The following is a 17,516-nucleotide window of genomic DNA, read 5'->3' on the forward strand; positions in this document are numbered from 1 at the left end:
TTTATTCCCTAGCTTAACTTCAATAACCAAGACTACACTGAAAAAAGACATACTGCTTTTCTTATCTTTATAGTAGATTTACCCAAAACCACTGCATTATGAGTGTGTATGTATTTTTTTTTTTTTTACACAATGGGCCAAGTAACTATAGATAAGAATGAAGTTTTGCCATTTTAAACAACATAAATGGACTTGGAAGGTATTATTCTTTGTGAAATTTGTCATACAGGGAAATACAAATACAGTATGATATCATTTATATGTGGAATCAAAAAAATAAAGAAAATTAATGAATATAACAAAACAGAAACAGACTCATAGATACAGATAAAGGGAGGGACAAGATAGGTATACTTGATTAAGAGGTGTTAAGTATTATGTATAAAATAAAGAAGCTCCAAGGACATACCATACAACACAGAAAGTATAACCAATATTTTACAATAACTCTAAATGCAGTATAATCTTTAAAAATTGTGAATCTCTGTGTTATACACCTAAAACTATTGTAAATCAACTATATATCAATTTAAAAATTATTTAAAAACAAATTATTTTAAAGATTTGCTAAAACTCTTTAGGTGAAAGTTGAATATGAACTGAGCCTGTAAATTAACACTCATCTTTACACAGAATGGCAATAAATGCAGAAAAATGATAGGACTGATCTTTAAAAAATCACCATTTTCTAGACAACAATGAAATAACTGCTTGCAGCCTCGGGTCTTAAAGAGACTCTACAACCATTAGTTGAAAATTTTGGAGAAATAATATCTACAAAAATCTTAAGATTTACAGCAAAGATAACTTGTCAATTGTAACAATTTCATTTAAGGGTGAGAAAACCAGCTGTTACTAGCAATTCAGATTTAGATCAATTAGCATCAATAGCGAAGGCCACTTGATTTGATGCAGTACAAAGTAATAAGATATCACCTTAAATATTTTAGCTTAATTATTTATATCTATATTTTAATATTAAAATTTGTATATTTATAAATTTTAAATGTTTATAGTTAACTGATTTAAGCTTAATATGCTGTTTAAAATTTATGGATATAAAAATCACCTTTCAGACTGTTGGTGCATGTTTCTAAAACACTCTGTACCAGCAAAATCAGGAGAATGATACTAGACCTGGAGATCATTACAAATCGATCTCCAAAGCTCTCAACATATGTTGTTTCACTTAGTATATATCTTCATTTTAGAAAATATTTTGTGTTTCAAAGGTGGTGTATATTAAAGAACATAAAAATTTAAAAATTCATGTAAGTAAAAAGAAGTTAAGCACATTTACACCTATTATCTGTATATTCAACTATAGCTATTCTAAGTGTTTTCTTACACTTCTTGTCAATATTTTTCTATAAAAAGATATTCAGTATTTACAGCAGTGTCTTTATGTGTGTGTGTTTATACTTAATGTTGAAGTTTTTAATCACTTATATTCCATGTTATAATAGTTATGCAATATGATTCTCATTGCTCTTTATTTGAATTATTATGTGTACTTTGATGAGCATATTGTAAAATATTATGAGATCCAACCAGTCCATCCTAAAGGAAATCAGTCCTGAATATTCATTGGAAGGACTGATGCTGAAACTGAAACTCCAACACTTTGGCCACATGATGCGAAAAACTGCCCCATTTGAAAACACCCTGATGCTGTGAAAGATTGAAGGCAGGAGGAGAAGGTGGTGACAGAGGATGAGATGGTTAGATGGCATCACCAACTTGATGCACATGAGTTTGAGTAAACTCCGGGAGTTAGTACTGGACAGGGGAGGCCTGAGGTGCTGCAGTCCATGGGGTCACAAAGAGTCAGACATGACTGAATGACTGAAATGAACTGAAATGAAAATATTATGTATTTCATCATTTTTGGTTTATTAATCTATTGATAGATGAGCAAAAGTAAGATAAACTATACTTAATTACTGACATAGGTATGACATAGTTTGCTTTTATATGTTTGTTAAGTGATATTATCAATATTTTGAAGTTTTCCATTTCTTTCCACACTTTTTTTCCCCATGTCTTCTAAAACAGTTTCAGAAAGCCTTCAGAAGTAATGGAGAAAGATTTAAGAACGTTAGGAAACTGATGGATGGAAAGAGGCATGGAAGTGATTGAATCTAACTTCTTGCTGTAAATGTTTCATGAACAAGACACATAACATTTTGACTTGCAAAGTTTAATGAGGCACTTTTAAGAAGTGATTCATTGGTCTTCCATCTTTCAATTACATCGTTACCACATATTTAACATAAATCTGTTTTATGATTCAAGATGAGTTAGAAACTACTTGATAAAATAAACAAAATTGAATTAATCAGGAAAAATCTGAATACATGTACATATTTCAATTTTACAACTGCATTTAGTCAATGTTTTTTCCACAGCTAGGATACACCACCTTTCCTTCCCGACAGGTTGTTTGAAATGTATGTTCTGGTGTCACTGGATGATAACCATGTTGACACATGAATTCAATATTATCCTCTGTTTTAAAGTAAAGTTTTGTATCAGGTTTCCATCTTAACTGTATGTGATGTTTTCTCATCGTTTCTTCTGAAATTACACATGCCTCTAAAGTTAAAGAAAATAAACAAAAATTTTAGTAGTATGCAAATGCTTTTATGAATTTCAGGGTTTCAAGAACTTTGTTCCAAATATTCCTCCTCAAAACTTTTCCAAACAAATACACTGAAAATCTATAATGTAGGTTTCATTATATTAAAAATTTAATATTACAAGAATGAGATACTTCGTTTAGTGTGATCATTAAATGTTATAATGAAAGATTCATAATGTCAGTTATCATATGAAGACCTTTCATTAAGGAACCACTGTTGCTCAAACATGAAATTTTCTAACTTTATTTCTATATACAGATATGAATACTTGGTTGTAAAGCATGAAAAAGAATGGTTGTTATTTAATCCATAAAAATTCTATTAACAGTTAAACATTATGCTGTGTACAAGGATTATCCCAGGATCCAAGAGAAGTTTAAAGCATTTACCTAAGCATTTTGGTGGTTCTGACCACTCTCCATTCTGACATACTACGTTTCTGTTTCCCTGTAGTTCATAGTAGGCCTGACACTGGTACTCAACACTCATTCCTGGAGGATACACCGATTGCAGGAGTGAGGTAATGTCTCCGTTGTCTATTGGTGGTGGAGGCCCACATTTTCCTTGAGAGTCTAAAAAATAATGGTGCTTGATTTATTCAAAGACCACCCGTACAGTTTTAAATAAATAAAAATGTAGCCAAATATATAAAATCAAAACTTATGACTTCTGATGACAGAAATGATTTGTAGAAGGAATTTTAATCACTTAATCAGAAATGCACATTTTAAGACCTAATTTTTACCCCCATGGAAGCACATATAGTACATTAACAAATATGTCTGCTTTGCAGTGTCCTGATGATAAAACATATTTCTTTCAGAATATATGCTGGAAAGATGGATAGCTAAGATTAAAAAAATTGACCCTTTTAAACAACATGTTGCAGTGTTTGAAATGAAATTTTGACTTCCATTTCTGGACAAGATGAGGTAAAAATGTTTGTGCTTATGGCATCTGCTAAGTATTCCTTCTGACAAATAAAGGTCCTGATACAGTATAAAAACTAACACAGGAGACTGTGAAACAAGTAGAGAAGTCAATCTGCTTAGGGACCTCGGGATTGAAAGAATTACACTGAAGAGAGTCCTTGCAGTTTTCATTTTGCCATCTATGTATCCCAAATGGGCCCCTGAGACTGCAACCCAGACATAATACAAGTCCAGAAAGAAAAAAATCTCATAAAGCAGTTGATCTCTTTAATAAAAGGCCCAGAAAAGAGTAGCTTAGCAAGACACAAACAATTGTCACAATACTGACTTAGTCTAGAAATATACCTTGTGTGCACCAGGACCCAGAGACCCCACAGAGACTGAGTCAGAACTGTGTTTGAGTGTCTCCTGTAGAATTATGGGTGAGCAGTGGACTGCTGCAGGGGCAGGGGCTCTGGGTGTAGTAGATCTGGGTATGGCATGAACCTTCTTGGAGGAGGTCAACATCCCCCCACAATAGAGTCACCAGAACTTACACAGGACTGTGGAAATAGACTCTTAGAGGTCCCAAACAAAACCTTGTGAGCACCAGGACCCAGGAGAAAGGAGCAGTGACCCCACAAGAGACTGACCCAGACTTGAACGTGAGTGCCCAGGAGACTGGCTGAAGCTTGGGTTGGTGATGGCCTGCTGCAGGGTTGGGGGCACTGAGTGCAGTAGTGCATGCATAAGACCTTTTGAAGGAGGTCAACATTATCTTCCTTACCTCCACCGTAGTTTGGCCACAGGTCAAACAACAGGGAGGGAACACAGCCTCATGCATCAACAGAAAATTTGTCTAAAGATTTACTGAGCATGGCCCCTTCCATCAGACCAAGACTCAGTTTCCCCATGAGTCAGTTTCTCCCATCAGGAATCTTCCATAAGCCTCTTAACCTTATCCATCAGAGGGCAGACGGAATGAAAATCACAGTCACAGAATATTAACCATTCTGATCACATGGACCACAACCTTGTCTAACTCAATGAAACTCTGAGCCATGCCCTGTAGGGCCACTCAAGACAAATGGGTCATGGTGGCGAGTCCTGACAAAACATGGTCCACTGGAGAAGGGAATGGCAAACCACTTCAGTACTCTTGCCTTGAGAACCCCATGAAAAATATGGAAAGGCAAAAAGATAGGACACTGTAAAATGAACTCCTCAGGTCGGTAGGTGCTCAATATGCTACTGTAGATCAGTGAAGAAATAACTCCAGAAAGAAAAAGGAGATGGAGCCAAAGCAAAAACAACACCCAGTTGTGGATGTGACTGGTGATGGAAGTAAAGTCTGATGCTGTAAAGAGCAATAGTGCATAGGAACCTGGGATGTTAGGTTCATGAATCAAGGCAACTTGGAAGTGTCAAACAGGGGTTGGTAAGAGTGAACATCAACATTTTAGGAATTAGTGAACATTAAAATGAAATGAAATGGGTGAATTTGACTCAAATGACCATTATATCTATTACTGTGGACAAGAATCCCTTCGAAGAAATGGAGTAGCCATGATAGTCAACAAAAGAGTCTGAAATGCAGTGCTTGGATGAAATCTCAAAAGTGACAGAATAATCTCGGTTCATTTCAAAGACAAAGCAATCAATATCACAGTAATCTAGGTCTATGCCCCGACCAGTAATGCTGAAGAGGCAGAAGTTGAACAGTTTTCTGAAGACCTACAAGACCTTCTGGAACTAATACCCCAAAAAGTTGTCCTTTTCATTATAGGGGACTGGAATACAAAACAGAAAGTCAAGAGATACCTGGAGTAACAGGCAAATTTGGCTTTGAGGTACAAAATGAAGCAAGGCAAAGGCTAACAGAGTTTTGTCAAGGGAGTGCTCTGGTCATATCAAATATCCACTTCCAAAAACACAAGAGAAGACTCTACACACGGACATCACCAGATGGTCAATTCCAAAATCAGATTGGTTATATTCTTTGCAGCCACAGATGGAGAAGCTCTATACAGTTAGCAAAAACAAGACTTGGAGCTGACTGTGGCTCAAATCATGAGTTTCTTGTTGCCAAATTCAGATTTAAAATGAAGAAAGTAAGGAAAACCCCTAGACCATTCAAGTATGACCTAAATCAAATCCCTGATGATTATAGACTGGAAGTGACAAATAGAGTCAAAGGATTAGATCTGATAAGAAAGAATGCCTGAAGAACTATCAACAAAGGTTAGTGACTTTGTATAGGAGGCAGTGATCAAGACCATCCCCCCAAAAAAAGTAATGTAAAAAGGCAAAATGGTTGTCTGAGGAGGCCTTAAAAATAGCTGAGAAAAAAAGAGATGCTAGCTAAAGGCAATGGAGAAAAGGAAAGATAAACCCATTTGAATGCAGAGTTCCAAAGAATAGCAAGGAAAGATAAGAAAGCCTTCCTCAGTGATCAATGCAAAGAAATGGAGGAAAATAATAGAATGGTAAGGACTAGAGTTCTTTTCAAGAAAATTAGAGATACCAAAGGAATATTTCATGAAAAGATGGGCACAATAAAGGAGAGAAATGGTATGGACCTAACAGAGGCAGAAGATATAATAAGTGGCCAAAATACACAGAAGAACTATACAAAGAAGGTCTTCATGATGCAGATAAGCACGATGGTGGGCTCACTCATCAACAGCACAACATCCTGAAATGTGGAGTCAAGTGGGCCTTAGGAAGAATCACTACAAACAAAGCTAGTGGAGGTGATGGAATTCCCGTTGAGCTGCTCCAAATCCTAAAAGATGATGCTGTTGAAGTACTGCACTCAATATGCCAGCAAATTTGGAAAACTCAGCAGAGGCCACAGATTGGAAAAGGTCAGATTTCATCTCAATCCCAAAGAAAGGCAATCCCTAAGAATGTTCAAACTACTGCAGGATTGCACTCATCTCACACACTAGCAAAGTAATGCTCAAAATTCTCCAAGTTAGAGTTCAACAGTACTGAACTGTGAACTTCCAGATGTTTAAGCTGGATTTTGAAAAGGCAGAGAAACCAGAGATCAAATTGCTAAAATCCTTTGGATCATAGAAAAAGAAAGAGAATTCCAGAACATCATCTACTTCTGATTTATTGACTATGCCAAAGCCTTTGACTGTGTGGAAAACATTTCTTTGTTGGAAAAGAATTTTCCAACAAACTGTGGAAAATTCTTAAAGAGATGAGAATAGAACACCTGACATGCCTCTTGAGAAAACTGTATGCAGGTCAAGAAGCAACAGTTAGAACTTGACAAGGAACCACAAACTGGTTCCAAATCAAGAAAGGAGTATGTCAAGGCTATATTTTGTCACCTTGCTTATTTAACTTATATGCAGAGTACATCATGCTAAATGCTGGGCCTGATGAAGCACAAGCTGAAACAAGATTGTGCAGAGAAATATCAACAACCTCAGATATGTAGATGACACCACCTTTAATGGCAGAAAGTGAAGAATTAAAGAGTCTCTTGAGGAAAGTGAAAGAAGAGAGTGAAACGTTGCCTTAAAACTCAACGTTTGGAAAACTAAGGTCATGGCATCTGGTCCCATAACTTCATGGCAAATAGATGGAAAACAATGGAAACAGTGAGAGACTTATTTTGGGGGTCTCCAAAATCACTGCAGATGGTGACTGCAGCCATGAAATTAAAAGACATTTGTTCCTTAGAAGAAAAGTTATGACCAACCTAGACAGTATATTAAAAAGCATAAATATTACTTTCCCAACAAAGTCAAAATTATGGTTTTGCCAGTAGTCATGTATGATTTTTCCCATGGTCATGTATGGGTGTGAGAGTTGGATGACAGACAAAGCTGAACACTGAAAAATTTATGCTTTTGAACTGTGGTGTTTGAGAAGACTCTTGAGAGTCCCTTGGACAACAAGGATATCCAACCAGTCAATCCTAAAGATCAGTCCTGAATATTCACTAGAAGGACTGATGATGAAGCTGAAACTCCAATACTTTGGCCACCTGATCTAAAGAACTAACTCATTTGAAAAGATCCTGATGCTGGTAAACACTAAAGATGGGAGGAGAAGGGGACGGCAGAGGATGAGATGGTTGGATGGCATCACCAACTCGATGACCATGAATTTGAGTAAGCTCTGGGAGTTGGTGATGGACAGGGAGGCCTGGAGTGCTGCAGTTCATGGGTTTGCAAAGAGTTGGACATGACTGAGTGACTGAACTGAGCATATTTAGTCTAGAAACACACCAATGTAGAAATCTAAGACCAATCCTTTCCCTGTCTTGATCTACAGGAGCCATGAAAATAGCCCTCATTTCCACCCACATGATGGGGGAACAAGAAACCTCTGCCCTTTCTCCTAATTCAGAGGAAGCCGGATGAGAAACTTTGACTTGCACCCTACATGGCAGTAATGGAGGCCTGATTAATGAGGGAGTCCAATAACATCCTTAGTCTCAAGATATAAAAGCTCATCTGTCCGAATAAAGTTGAAAATCATTTATCAGGCCAAGACCAAGTAAGGCTCAAAAAAGAAAAAACAATCAACAGAAGAAAACACTGAGATGACACAGATATGGAAATTTTGGATGAAGCCTTCACATTGAGATGACACAGATATGGAAATTTTGGATGAAGCCTTCACACTGAGATGACACAGATATGGAAATTTTGGATGAAGCCTTCACACTGAGATGACACAGATATGGAAATTTTGGATGAAGCCTTCACACTGAGACGACACAGATATGGAAATTTTGGATGAAGCCTTCACACTGAGATGACACAGATATGGAAATTTTAAATTTCCATATCTGTGTCATCTCAGTGTTTTCTTCTGTTGATTGTTTTTTCTCTTTTGAGCCTTACCTGGTCTTGGCCTGATAAGTGATTTTCAACTTTATTCGGACAGATGAGCTTTTATATCTTGAGACTAAGGATGTTATTGGACTCCCTCATTAATCAGGCCTCCATTACTGCCATGTAGGGTGCAAGTCAAAGTTTCCCATCCGGCTGCCTTATGATCCAGCAATTCCACTGCTGGGCATACACAGTGAGGAAACCAGAAGGGAAAGAGACATGTGTACCCCAATGTTCATCGCAGCACTGTTTATAATAGCCAGGACATGGAAGCAACCTAGATGCCCATCAGCAGATGAATGGATAAGAAAGCTGTAGTACATATACACAATGGAGTATTACTCAGTCATTAAAAAGAATACATTTGAATCAGTTCTAATGAGATGGATGAAACTGGAACCTATTACACAGAGTGAAGTAAGCTAGAAAGAAAAACACCAATACAGTATACTAACGCATATATATGGAATTTAGAAAGATGGTAACAATAACCCTGTGTACGAGACAGCAAAAGAGACAGTGATGTATAGATCAGTCTTATGCACTCTGTGGGAGAGGGAGAGGGTGGGGAGACTTGGGAGAATGGCATTGAAACATGTATAATATCATGTATGAAACGAGTCTCCAGTCCAGGTTTGATGCACGATACTGGATGCTTGGGGCTGGTGCACTGGGACGACCCAGAGGGAGGGTATGGGGAGGGAGGAGGGAGGAGGGTTCAGGATGGGGAACACAGGTATACCTGTGGTGGATTCATTTCGATATTTGGCAAAACTAATACAATATTGTAAAGTTTAAAAATAAAATAAAATTAAAAAAAAAATCCAGTCCAATTGATAGAACCAGAAAATAAGTTATTTAAAAAACTACATGGCTCAACAATACACTGCAGACAGCAGAAGGATGAATAAGTTTGAAGATAAACTAACTTTGAAAGTAGACTGAAAAGAAAATGGACATAGCTTCAAGGACCTGTGGGAAGATAGCAAAGAACTGTTGAACATGAAATCGAAGATAATGAATAATAGATAAAATCATAATGGCTGGGTTCTCTGTGCCATTATTTTCTGATGGTCCAAATGGAAAGAAAATCCAAAAGAAAGAGGGTATGTGTATATGTGTAGTTGATTCACTTTGATGTACACTAGAAACTAACACAATATTGTAGAGGAAATGCACTCCAAAATTATTCTTGAAAAACAATGGCTAAAAATTTCTCAAATAGGGCATATGACTTAGCGACTAACCAAAACAACAGCTACGTATTAAAAATGCTCAGTGAATTCCAAATGGGATAGATCCAAAGAACTTAATGTCAAGATACATTATAATCAGTTCCTGTTATGTTGTTCAGTCACTCAGTCGTTTCTGAATCTTTGCAACCCCATGGATTGTAGCAAGCCAGGCTTCCCTGTCCCTCACTAACTCCCAGAGTTTGCTCAAAGTCTTGTCCATTCTGTTGATCATGCTATCCAACCATCTTATCCTCTGATGTCTCTTCTCCTCCTGTGCTTAATGTTTTTCAATATCAAGTTCTGTTCCAATGAGTCAGCTCTTCTCATCAGGTGGCCAAAATACTGGAGCTTCAGCTTCAGCATCAGTCTTTCCAATGAATATTCAGGACTGATTTCTTTTAGGATTGACTGGCTTGATCTCCTTGCAGTATAAGGGACTCTCAAGAGTCTTCTCCAGCACCAGAGTTCAAAAAATCAATTCTTTGGTACTCAGCCTTCTTTGTGCTCAGACATTCACATCCATACATTACTGCTTGAAAAACCATAACTTTGACAATATGAACCTTTGTTGGTAAAGTGATGTCTCTGCTTCTTATCATGCTGTCGAGGTTTTCATAGCTTTCCTCTTTGCTTTCTCTCATTAGAGTAGTGTCATCTGTGTTTCTGAGGTTATCAGTGTTTTTCTTAGCAATCTTGGTTCCAGCTTGTGATTCTTTCAGCCTGATATTTTATATGATGTACTCTGCATATAAGTCAAATGAGCAGGGTGACAATATACAGCCTTGACATACTCCTTTTCCAATTTTGAACCAGTTTGTTGCTCCATGTCTGGTTCTAACTGTTGGTTCCTTACTTGCATACTGGTTTCTCAGGAGGCAGATAAGGTGGTCAATTAGACTTTTCCAATTTTGAACCAGTTTGTTGCTCCATGTCTGGTTCTAACTGTTGGCTCTTTACCTGCATACTGGTTTCTCGGGAGGAAGGTAAAGTGGTCAATTAGACCCATCTCATTAAGAATTGTCCACAGTGTGTTGTGATCCACACAGTCAAAGACTTTAGTGTAGTCAATGAAGTAGAAGTAGATGTTTTTCTGCATTTCCTTCGCTTTTTCTGTGATCCAACGGATGTTGTCAATTTAATCTCTAGTCCTACACCTTTCTAAATTTAGCTTGTACATCTCCAACTATATTTTTAATTGTTGTGTATTCTTTATACTTATCAAGGTTGAATACATAGTTCTATTATTTGTAGCTATTTACAAGAAAATATATTAACAATATTAGTTTTCACCTACACCATAGACTGATGTTAATAAAGGTTTAAATAATTTACTTCAAATTTCATAATGTGTTAAAGCAAAATTATGATAGTAATATATAATAATAGAAACATTTTTTCAGAAAAAGAGTGTTAGGATGGAAAATTGTCATATATTAATATAAAATAAGCTTGATATGGGGTGACATTTTTAATTTTGAGAGTGTAGTGCTTGTAGCAAGCATAGACATTGGAAAAAATAAAACAGAAATAGTAGAAATGGATATTATAAATACCCACTTCACTTAAAGTGAATAATTAAAATATCACCTCAAAAATATCACTGTGCAGCTTTGGGATGAAAAAGACAAATTCAGCAGACTGTTCTTAGAAAATCTACATAAATATCTATGTGTTGCTACAGGAAAACTTTCAGCATAGCAGAATTTGGTCCTGTCTAAAAGTGTTTCTCTGTCTCTGCTAACTAGATGTTTATGAAGATTTCCTAAGAGAGAATTTTTCACAAAGATATCTACCCTAGACATTCAAACATATGAACTATACATCACGTTATTTGAAGCTTATGTGCCATGACCTTATATCTTTGCATAAAAAAAAAAAAATAACTTTTAGGCTTAGGAGGAGAGACTCTGGCTTAAGAGTCCCTTAAAATAAAAGCAGATGCAATCAGCATAAAGGTCTCAGCTAAAAATAAATGAATTTGTCTTAGAATACTGATAAGGCTCCTAGCAAAATTGTTTTTTAGTCACAAGATGTTTTAAAGTGAAAAAACCTTGACCTAAAGGGTACAATGATATTGTACTCCACTATAATTAATCATTAAAAAAATGATATACATTTCCCAAAGCTTTGTACCTGATCTTTTCAAATACAACCTTGGAACCACAAACATTTCATATGACTATCCCTCAGGAAAAAAAAAAGAAAGAAAGAAAGAAAGAAGGATAAAAATATATAGTTAAAGAGTACTTTTATATAGTTATCATCAGCATAAAGAATACTAAGATAATGAATTACTTACTAATGCAGACAGGTTGAGATGACCATCCATTTTGCAGACATGTAATCAAGCCTGATGTCTTACCATCTGCTGTTACATATCCTGACTTACACTTATATTCTGTTTGTTTATTTAGGGGATACGTAGAGGCAGATTCAGACAAAAATCCATTCTCAATTGTTATATTGTATTTTGAACATGTTTCTAAAAGGGAGAAAGCATAAAGAAAAGGTAAGCATATATTTGATACACATTTCATAAGGACCCAAATAAGGTAAAGATACAAAAAAGGAGAGTAGTTTATGACTATTAAACAGAAAAATCTAATCATTTAAGTTCCTGTGTCAGACAGAAAAACACAAAAGAAAAAACTATGAGTTTCCAAAGATATTAAATGAATTCACTTTATTTCCATATTCTGCTACTACTACTACTAAGTTACTTCAGTCTTGTCCGACTCTGTGCGACCCAGAGACGGCAGCCCACCAGGCTCTGCCATCCCTAGGATTCTCCAGGCAAGAACATTGGAGTGGGTTGCAATTTCCTTCTCCAATGCATGAAAGTGAAAAGTAAAAGTGAAGTCGCTCAGTTGTGTCTGACTCTTCGCAACCCCATAAACTGAAGCCTACCAGGCTTCTCCGTCCATGGGATTTTCCAGGCAAGAGTACTGGAGTGGGTTGCCATTGCCTTCTCCTCCATATTCTAGAACAATGCAAGATTTAAAATATTCAGAATCTCTTCTAGGAAATTATTAGAAATCTGTTTGTCTAAATGATCTGGAATCCCACAGCATGTCAGAAATCTTTTAGCAATGGGTTTCCTTTCCTGAGATTTGTTGAAAGTATTGTCTAGTCAGGATCTCTTAAACAACCCAGAACACAGATCAGGTGATGATCATAGAATCTTTCACCATAGTGATCCCAGCCTTTGTCTCTGAGAATGTGAAATGTTGTCATCAAAACTGGGTGCATATCAGTACATGGAGTTCAATGAAGATGACAAAGATCAATACATGCATTGTAGACCTCAGTCTACTAAGGTCAAAGTGCTGATCCTTCAAACCATGAATAACTAAACTTGGAAAAGTACAATTCTGTCACTTACTAGATATCTTCATAGCACTCAACTAATTTTTTTTAGTAATGCATGGATAAAGAAGAAATGAAGAGAAAACTTTGACTATTTTGAATTGAATGAAAATAACACCATGATAAGTAAAGTTTTATAAGATTTATGAGATGACACAAAAGTGTCATCTGAGGGGAACTTTAAAATTACATAGCAATAATAGAACATGATAAAGACTAAAAATCAATAATTGTTTTTACTTAAAGTTGAAAATAGAAAAGCAAACAAACCCAACACATACAATTTGGAAAGATTGCAGTGGTATTAGTAAGAGAATGAAATAGGCCACCTTGACCTCTCCTTCCCTCCACAGACACATTGAATTAACAGCCATTGTGTGTATCAGCTCCTTTATTCAAAATAGAAAGAGTAGATGAGAAGTTCTGCATTTAAGGCTGGTGAGAAAATGCCAAATCCTAAGTGGCAGGGAAAACTAAGACACATTCTTGCAATAAAATCCATGCAGCAGAGGACCATACAGTTTGAAGGGAATACTCAACTCCCAGCTTCTCCTGGGAGAAGAGTTTGATCCACAACCTAGGTCTCGGATTTTCCAACTGATAGTCCAGGGTCAGGCTTCCAATTAGCCTGCCTCTGAGAAGCCTAGGATTTCCAATCTCCTGGGATTACAGAAATTAAGTGGCAGTTATGAATCTGTACCAGCACTTCTCACAGGTCTTCGCCTAGCTTAATGAAGAGTGAGCAACTCCCAGTTTCTCCATGGAAGGAGTCAGACGGTACATCTGGACCTTCATCTTTTCCAGCTCTGCCTGAGGAATTGGCTTCTAACTAACCTGTCTCTGAGAGCTGATGAAACCCAAACTTTGTATCGTGCCTGGGGACTACAAAGAGCTAAATCATGGTGCAGAAGGCACAGGGTTTGAAGTAGCATGCAGGCATTTGCCACAGCTCCTCTCCCCAGTTCAGTGCAGAGTGAGCGAGGTGATAAACTCCAATTGCCTGCTCTGCCAACTATTCTGACTTGTAGATCACTGCATACTCTCGACTCCTGGAGGAGGCTGACTACAAACACAGAAGTTTGGATGAGCAGAGAGGTTAAAGAGGCACCCAAAATTCTGGCCATGCTGATTGAAAGAGCTGAATTCTGGCAAGGTTCTACATATGATGTCAGTCTTTGAAGACTAGGACAATTGGATGTTTAGTCTAACGTACAGATATCCACACAGAGAGTCAAGAAAAATGATCAATTGAGAAGTATGTTCAAATGAGAAGAATAAGATATCCACTGCTTTTTATCTGACCCAAGAACAGAAATTGGACATCCATCCACAGCAAACCTGACTTGTAATGAGGTGTGGGTTCATTATCATACAATGAGATCCATGATGGTGGAAGAGTTGGTGCACGTGGAGTACATCACTCTCCACGGATGCATCAGGAATACACCTCCAGACACAGAAGATCTTGCAGAACACCAACTGAGAACCCGACCACTGGAAAAGAATATATAGAATCAGGCAACACTCAGCAGGAAAAACGAAGGAGGGCCAAAAAGAGAAGAGTGAGTAGAACTGGATCTGTACCTTGGGTTGGGAAACTGAAGCAGGAACAGAGCTGCATTGGAGGGCCAATATTTGCAACAGAGGTGAAGCACTGAGGCTGTTGGAGAGTAAAGCAGCTGATCAGTGAGAGTCTGAACAGAATGAGAATCACACAGACAATCCTTGCCACAGCCATACATACCCAAGACAGGGATACAAGTCCTCTAGAAAGTGTTGTAGTTTGGAGCTGGAATATAGACATTGGAAAACAACCCCAGGGCAAGGTCTGCTATTGAATGAAGGGAGATGGTGTGAGGGAACCTGAGGGGGGTGCAGTGGAAAATGCTTATGAAGGAAAGCCAGATAACCTGGAGGCAGAGTGATACTGCTGAGTCACACACAGAGGATGGAGCCATCTCTGCAGCCTCTCTCTCTGTGCATATCAGCACCAGACAGCTGAAACAATCCAGGGAGGGTAACCCTTTAAGGACCTCATGAAAAAGCAACACAGAAGGACCCCAGACAGGGTGATCTTTAAGTCCCTGATGTGATAAACAGCAAAGAATGACCCTAAATGTGGGGGCCCTGTAAGTGCCTGAAGGGGTGAAGTAACAGAGAAGGACCAGCCAAAGAGGCCCTCTGATGGCCAGGTGCCAGAAGCTAGGAAAATACTCTAATCAGGCCATAGTTCCTGCAGTTGTGTCTGTTGGTTTCCTTGCACACTTGGCACTGCCAGGGTTCCCATAATTCAAGCAGCTGAGTCACATCCATGCTCAATCCTCACTGGGCAGAGCTGTCAGAAGCTAGAAAAATCCCTAATAATCACATACCTCCTGACAATAGCCATCAGCTATGTTTCTGGCATGGCCAAGGTTCCCATTATCCAGCTCCTGTGTCACTCCCATGCTCAATCCCCACAAGGACAGAGCAACCAGAGGCTACAAAAAACCCTAAGGGCACCATATTTCCAGCTGTCCTAGCCAGTGGCTCCCCTTAGTACCTGGTACTGCCAGCACCCCTGCAATCCAAGCAACTGCACCACCTCCATATTCGGTCCTCCCCGAGGCACACTCAAGTCTTCCTGTGGAGCCACAGGAGTAAACTCCTGTGGATGACTCACATGCACAGGTGGAGATAAAACCACAAGTGAAGTCCAGGGGCAGGCGGCTAAGGAAGAGAACCCAAACATTCCCACCAGTGCTGCAAGCTGAAAATTGAATCCACATGATCAACTGGCAGACTTTGTATCTATGGAATATATGAAGGACAATGAGAGTTCCTGCAAAAGAAAACACACTAGCAACGGCAGATGTAGACATCAGAGCAAGAACATGTAGGAGGAGGACCAGATTAGACTCTGATCTGCCCAACGACAGGTCCAGAGACCAGCCCAGAACTGGAGAGCATCCCAAGGAGGTGAGGTGGACTGTGACTCACATTGAGGAAAAGGATGCTGACAGCTGATCCAAGAAAAATATTTATTATTTTTATATTTTAACTTGTTCGGTAGTAACTACTCGGTTTTTACCTTTTTTTTTTTAATTTCTATTGTTCTATTTGTTGATTTTAATACTATTAAATCTATTTATGCTTTTGAGAAACTTATTAAATCACACTTTTATGTTCCTTTAAATACTTCTTCCTCTACATTGGTGTTTTGTGGGTTTTGTGCATTTTTTCCTCTTTCAATGTTTAAAAAAAATATTATTTTTCCACATATATTCTTTTGTTTGCTTTTCTTATTCTTTTCCTGTTGTGTTACTCTTTAATATATATGAAATTTATTTATCGACCTCTTTTTAAATTTTCTTTTCTAATCTTTCTTTCTTTCCTTCCTTTTCTGTCTTTTTCTCACTATGTTTATTAGTATGTTTTGCTTTAGTTGCTTTATTCCCCGGTTGACACATGGCTTTAGTTTTGTTTCCAGTTTATGCTTTTAGCCAGTTTTGTTAATAACTAGTTGATAGCATTTTTGCTTTCATTTACTCACTGGATAAATCTCTTCTACTTTTCTTCTTCTTTGTTTGTTTGTTTGTTTTACACTGTTTTTCTCTTTTTTTTAATGTGTGTATATGCATGTGTATATATCCCATTATTTTTCTGAGTACTTGCCTGATTTTGTATTTGACATCCATCTGGGGTTTGCATTTTGTTTCTTCTTTTAGTGTGTTTGTTTTAATCTTCTTTAATGCCATTACAAACCACCTGTGGAATCTCACTTCCCTGGCCAGAGATCAGGCCCAGAGCCTTTGCAGTGGGAGCACTGACAAGACTCTAGACTGCCACAAAACTCCTAAACCCAGGGAGTATTTATTAGTGAGAACTCCCACAAAGGCCTCCGCTTGTCTACGCCTGGCATCACCCAACTTCCAGCAGCACCCAGTGTAGGATGCCTCACCCCCCCCCAAAAAAAAAAAAAAAAACCAAGATAAAAACACAAACCCAGTCATCAGCAAACAGGATCACCACCTCATAAAGTCCTGACCATTAGAGAGAGAAAAAAAAAAAAAAAAACTTACCTCCTTTCACCAGAGTACAAACAAAAGTCACAGCCAAAAGAAGCCTACACAAACCACTGGCACAACCTTACACACCAAGGGGAGAAAGCAAAAGGAAGGAGGAATTCGACCTGAAATCCTGAGAAAAGGAAACATCAAATACAATAATGAGAAAAAAAAAAGGCAGAAAAATATTGCTCAAATGAAGAAACAAACTAGAATCACAAAAGACCAAAAAAAAAAAAAAAAGAGGAAAGAAATAGGCAAAATGCCTGAAAAAGAATTCAGTGTAATGATAGGAAAGATGTTCCAAAACCTTGAAAAGAGAATAGATAAAATGCGAAGAAGCAATCAACAAATTAACACAATAACCAAGGATATAGAAGAAATAAAGAATAAACCAATAAAGATAAATAACACAATTATGAAAATTAAAAAATTCTCTAGAAGGAAACAATAA

General features: G+C 37.6%; 1 protein-coding gene across 1 annotated transcript; it reads right to left on the bottom strand.

The window, feature by feature from the left end:
- Window positions 1-2,184: 2,184 nt before the first annotated feature.
- Window positions 2,185-15,784, bottom strand: LOC104982335 (complement factor H-related protein 3-like). The gene is made up of 4 exons (XM_010831692.1): window positions 15,559-15,784; window positions 11,950-12,132; window positions 3,032-3,214; window positions 2,185-2,595 (listed from the first exon to the last, which is right to left on the bottom strand). The coding sequence occupies exons 1-4, from the start codon at window positions 15,782-15,784 to the stop codon at window positions 2,387-2,389; spliced, it is 801 nt and encodes a 266-aa protein (XP_010829994.1). The 3' UTR covers window positions 2,185-2,386.
- Between the last annotated feature and the right edge of the window lie 1,732 nt (window positions 15,785-17,516).

This window comes from Bison bison, unplaced genomic scaffold (assembly GCF_000754665.1).
Source record: "Bison bison bison isolate TAMUID 2011002044 unplaced genomic scaffold, Bison_UMD1.0 scf7180017860069, whole genome shotgun sequence".
NCBI classification, from domain to species: domain Eukaryota; kingdom Metazoa; phylum Chordata; class Mammalia; order Artiodactyla; family Bovidae; genus Bison; species Bison bison.

What these genes read in the sequence shown, in the direction of transcription:
- LOC104982335 (XM_010831692.1), bottom strand. Translation starts at nt 15,784, where the DNA reads ATGTGGATTCAATTTTCAGCTTGCAGCACTGGTGGGAATGTTTGGGTT. An exon ending in AGGGGTGCTGGCAGTACCAG is followed by an intron (nt 12,133 to 15,558) that starts GTACTAAGGGGA and finishes TCTCCCTTTTAG; the next exon opens with AAACATGTTCAAAATACAAT. An exon ending in AGAACCACCAAAATGCTTAG is followed by an intron (nt 2,596 to 3,031) that starts GTAAATGCTTTA and finishes CTTTAACTTTAG; the next exon opens with AGGCATGTGTAATTTCAGAA.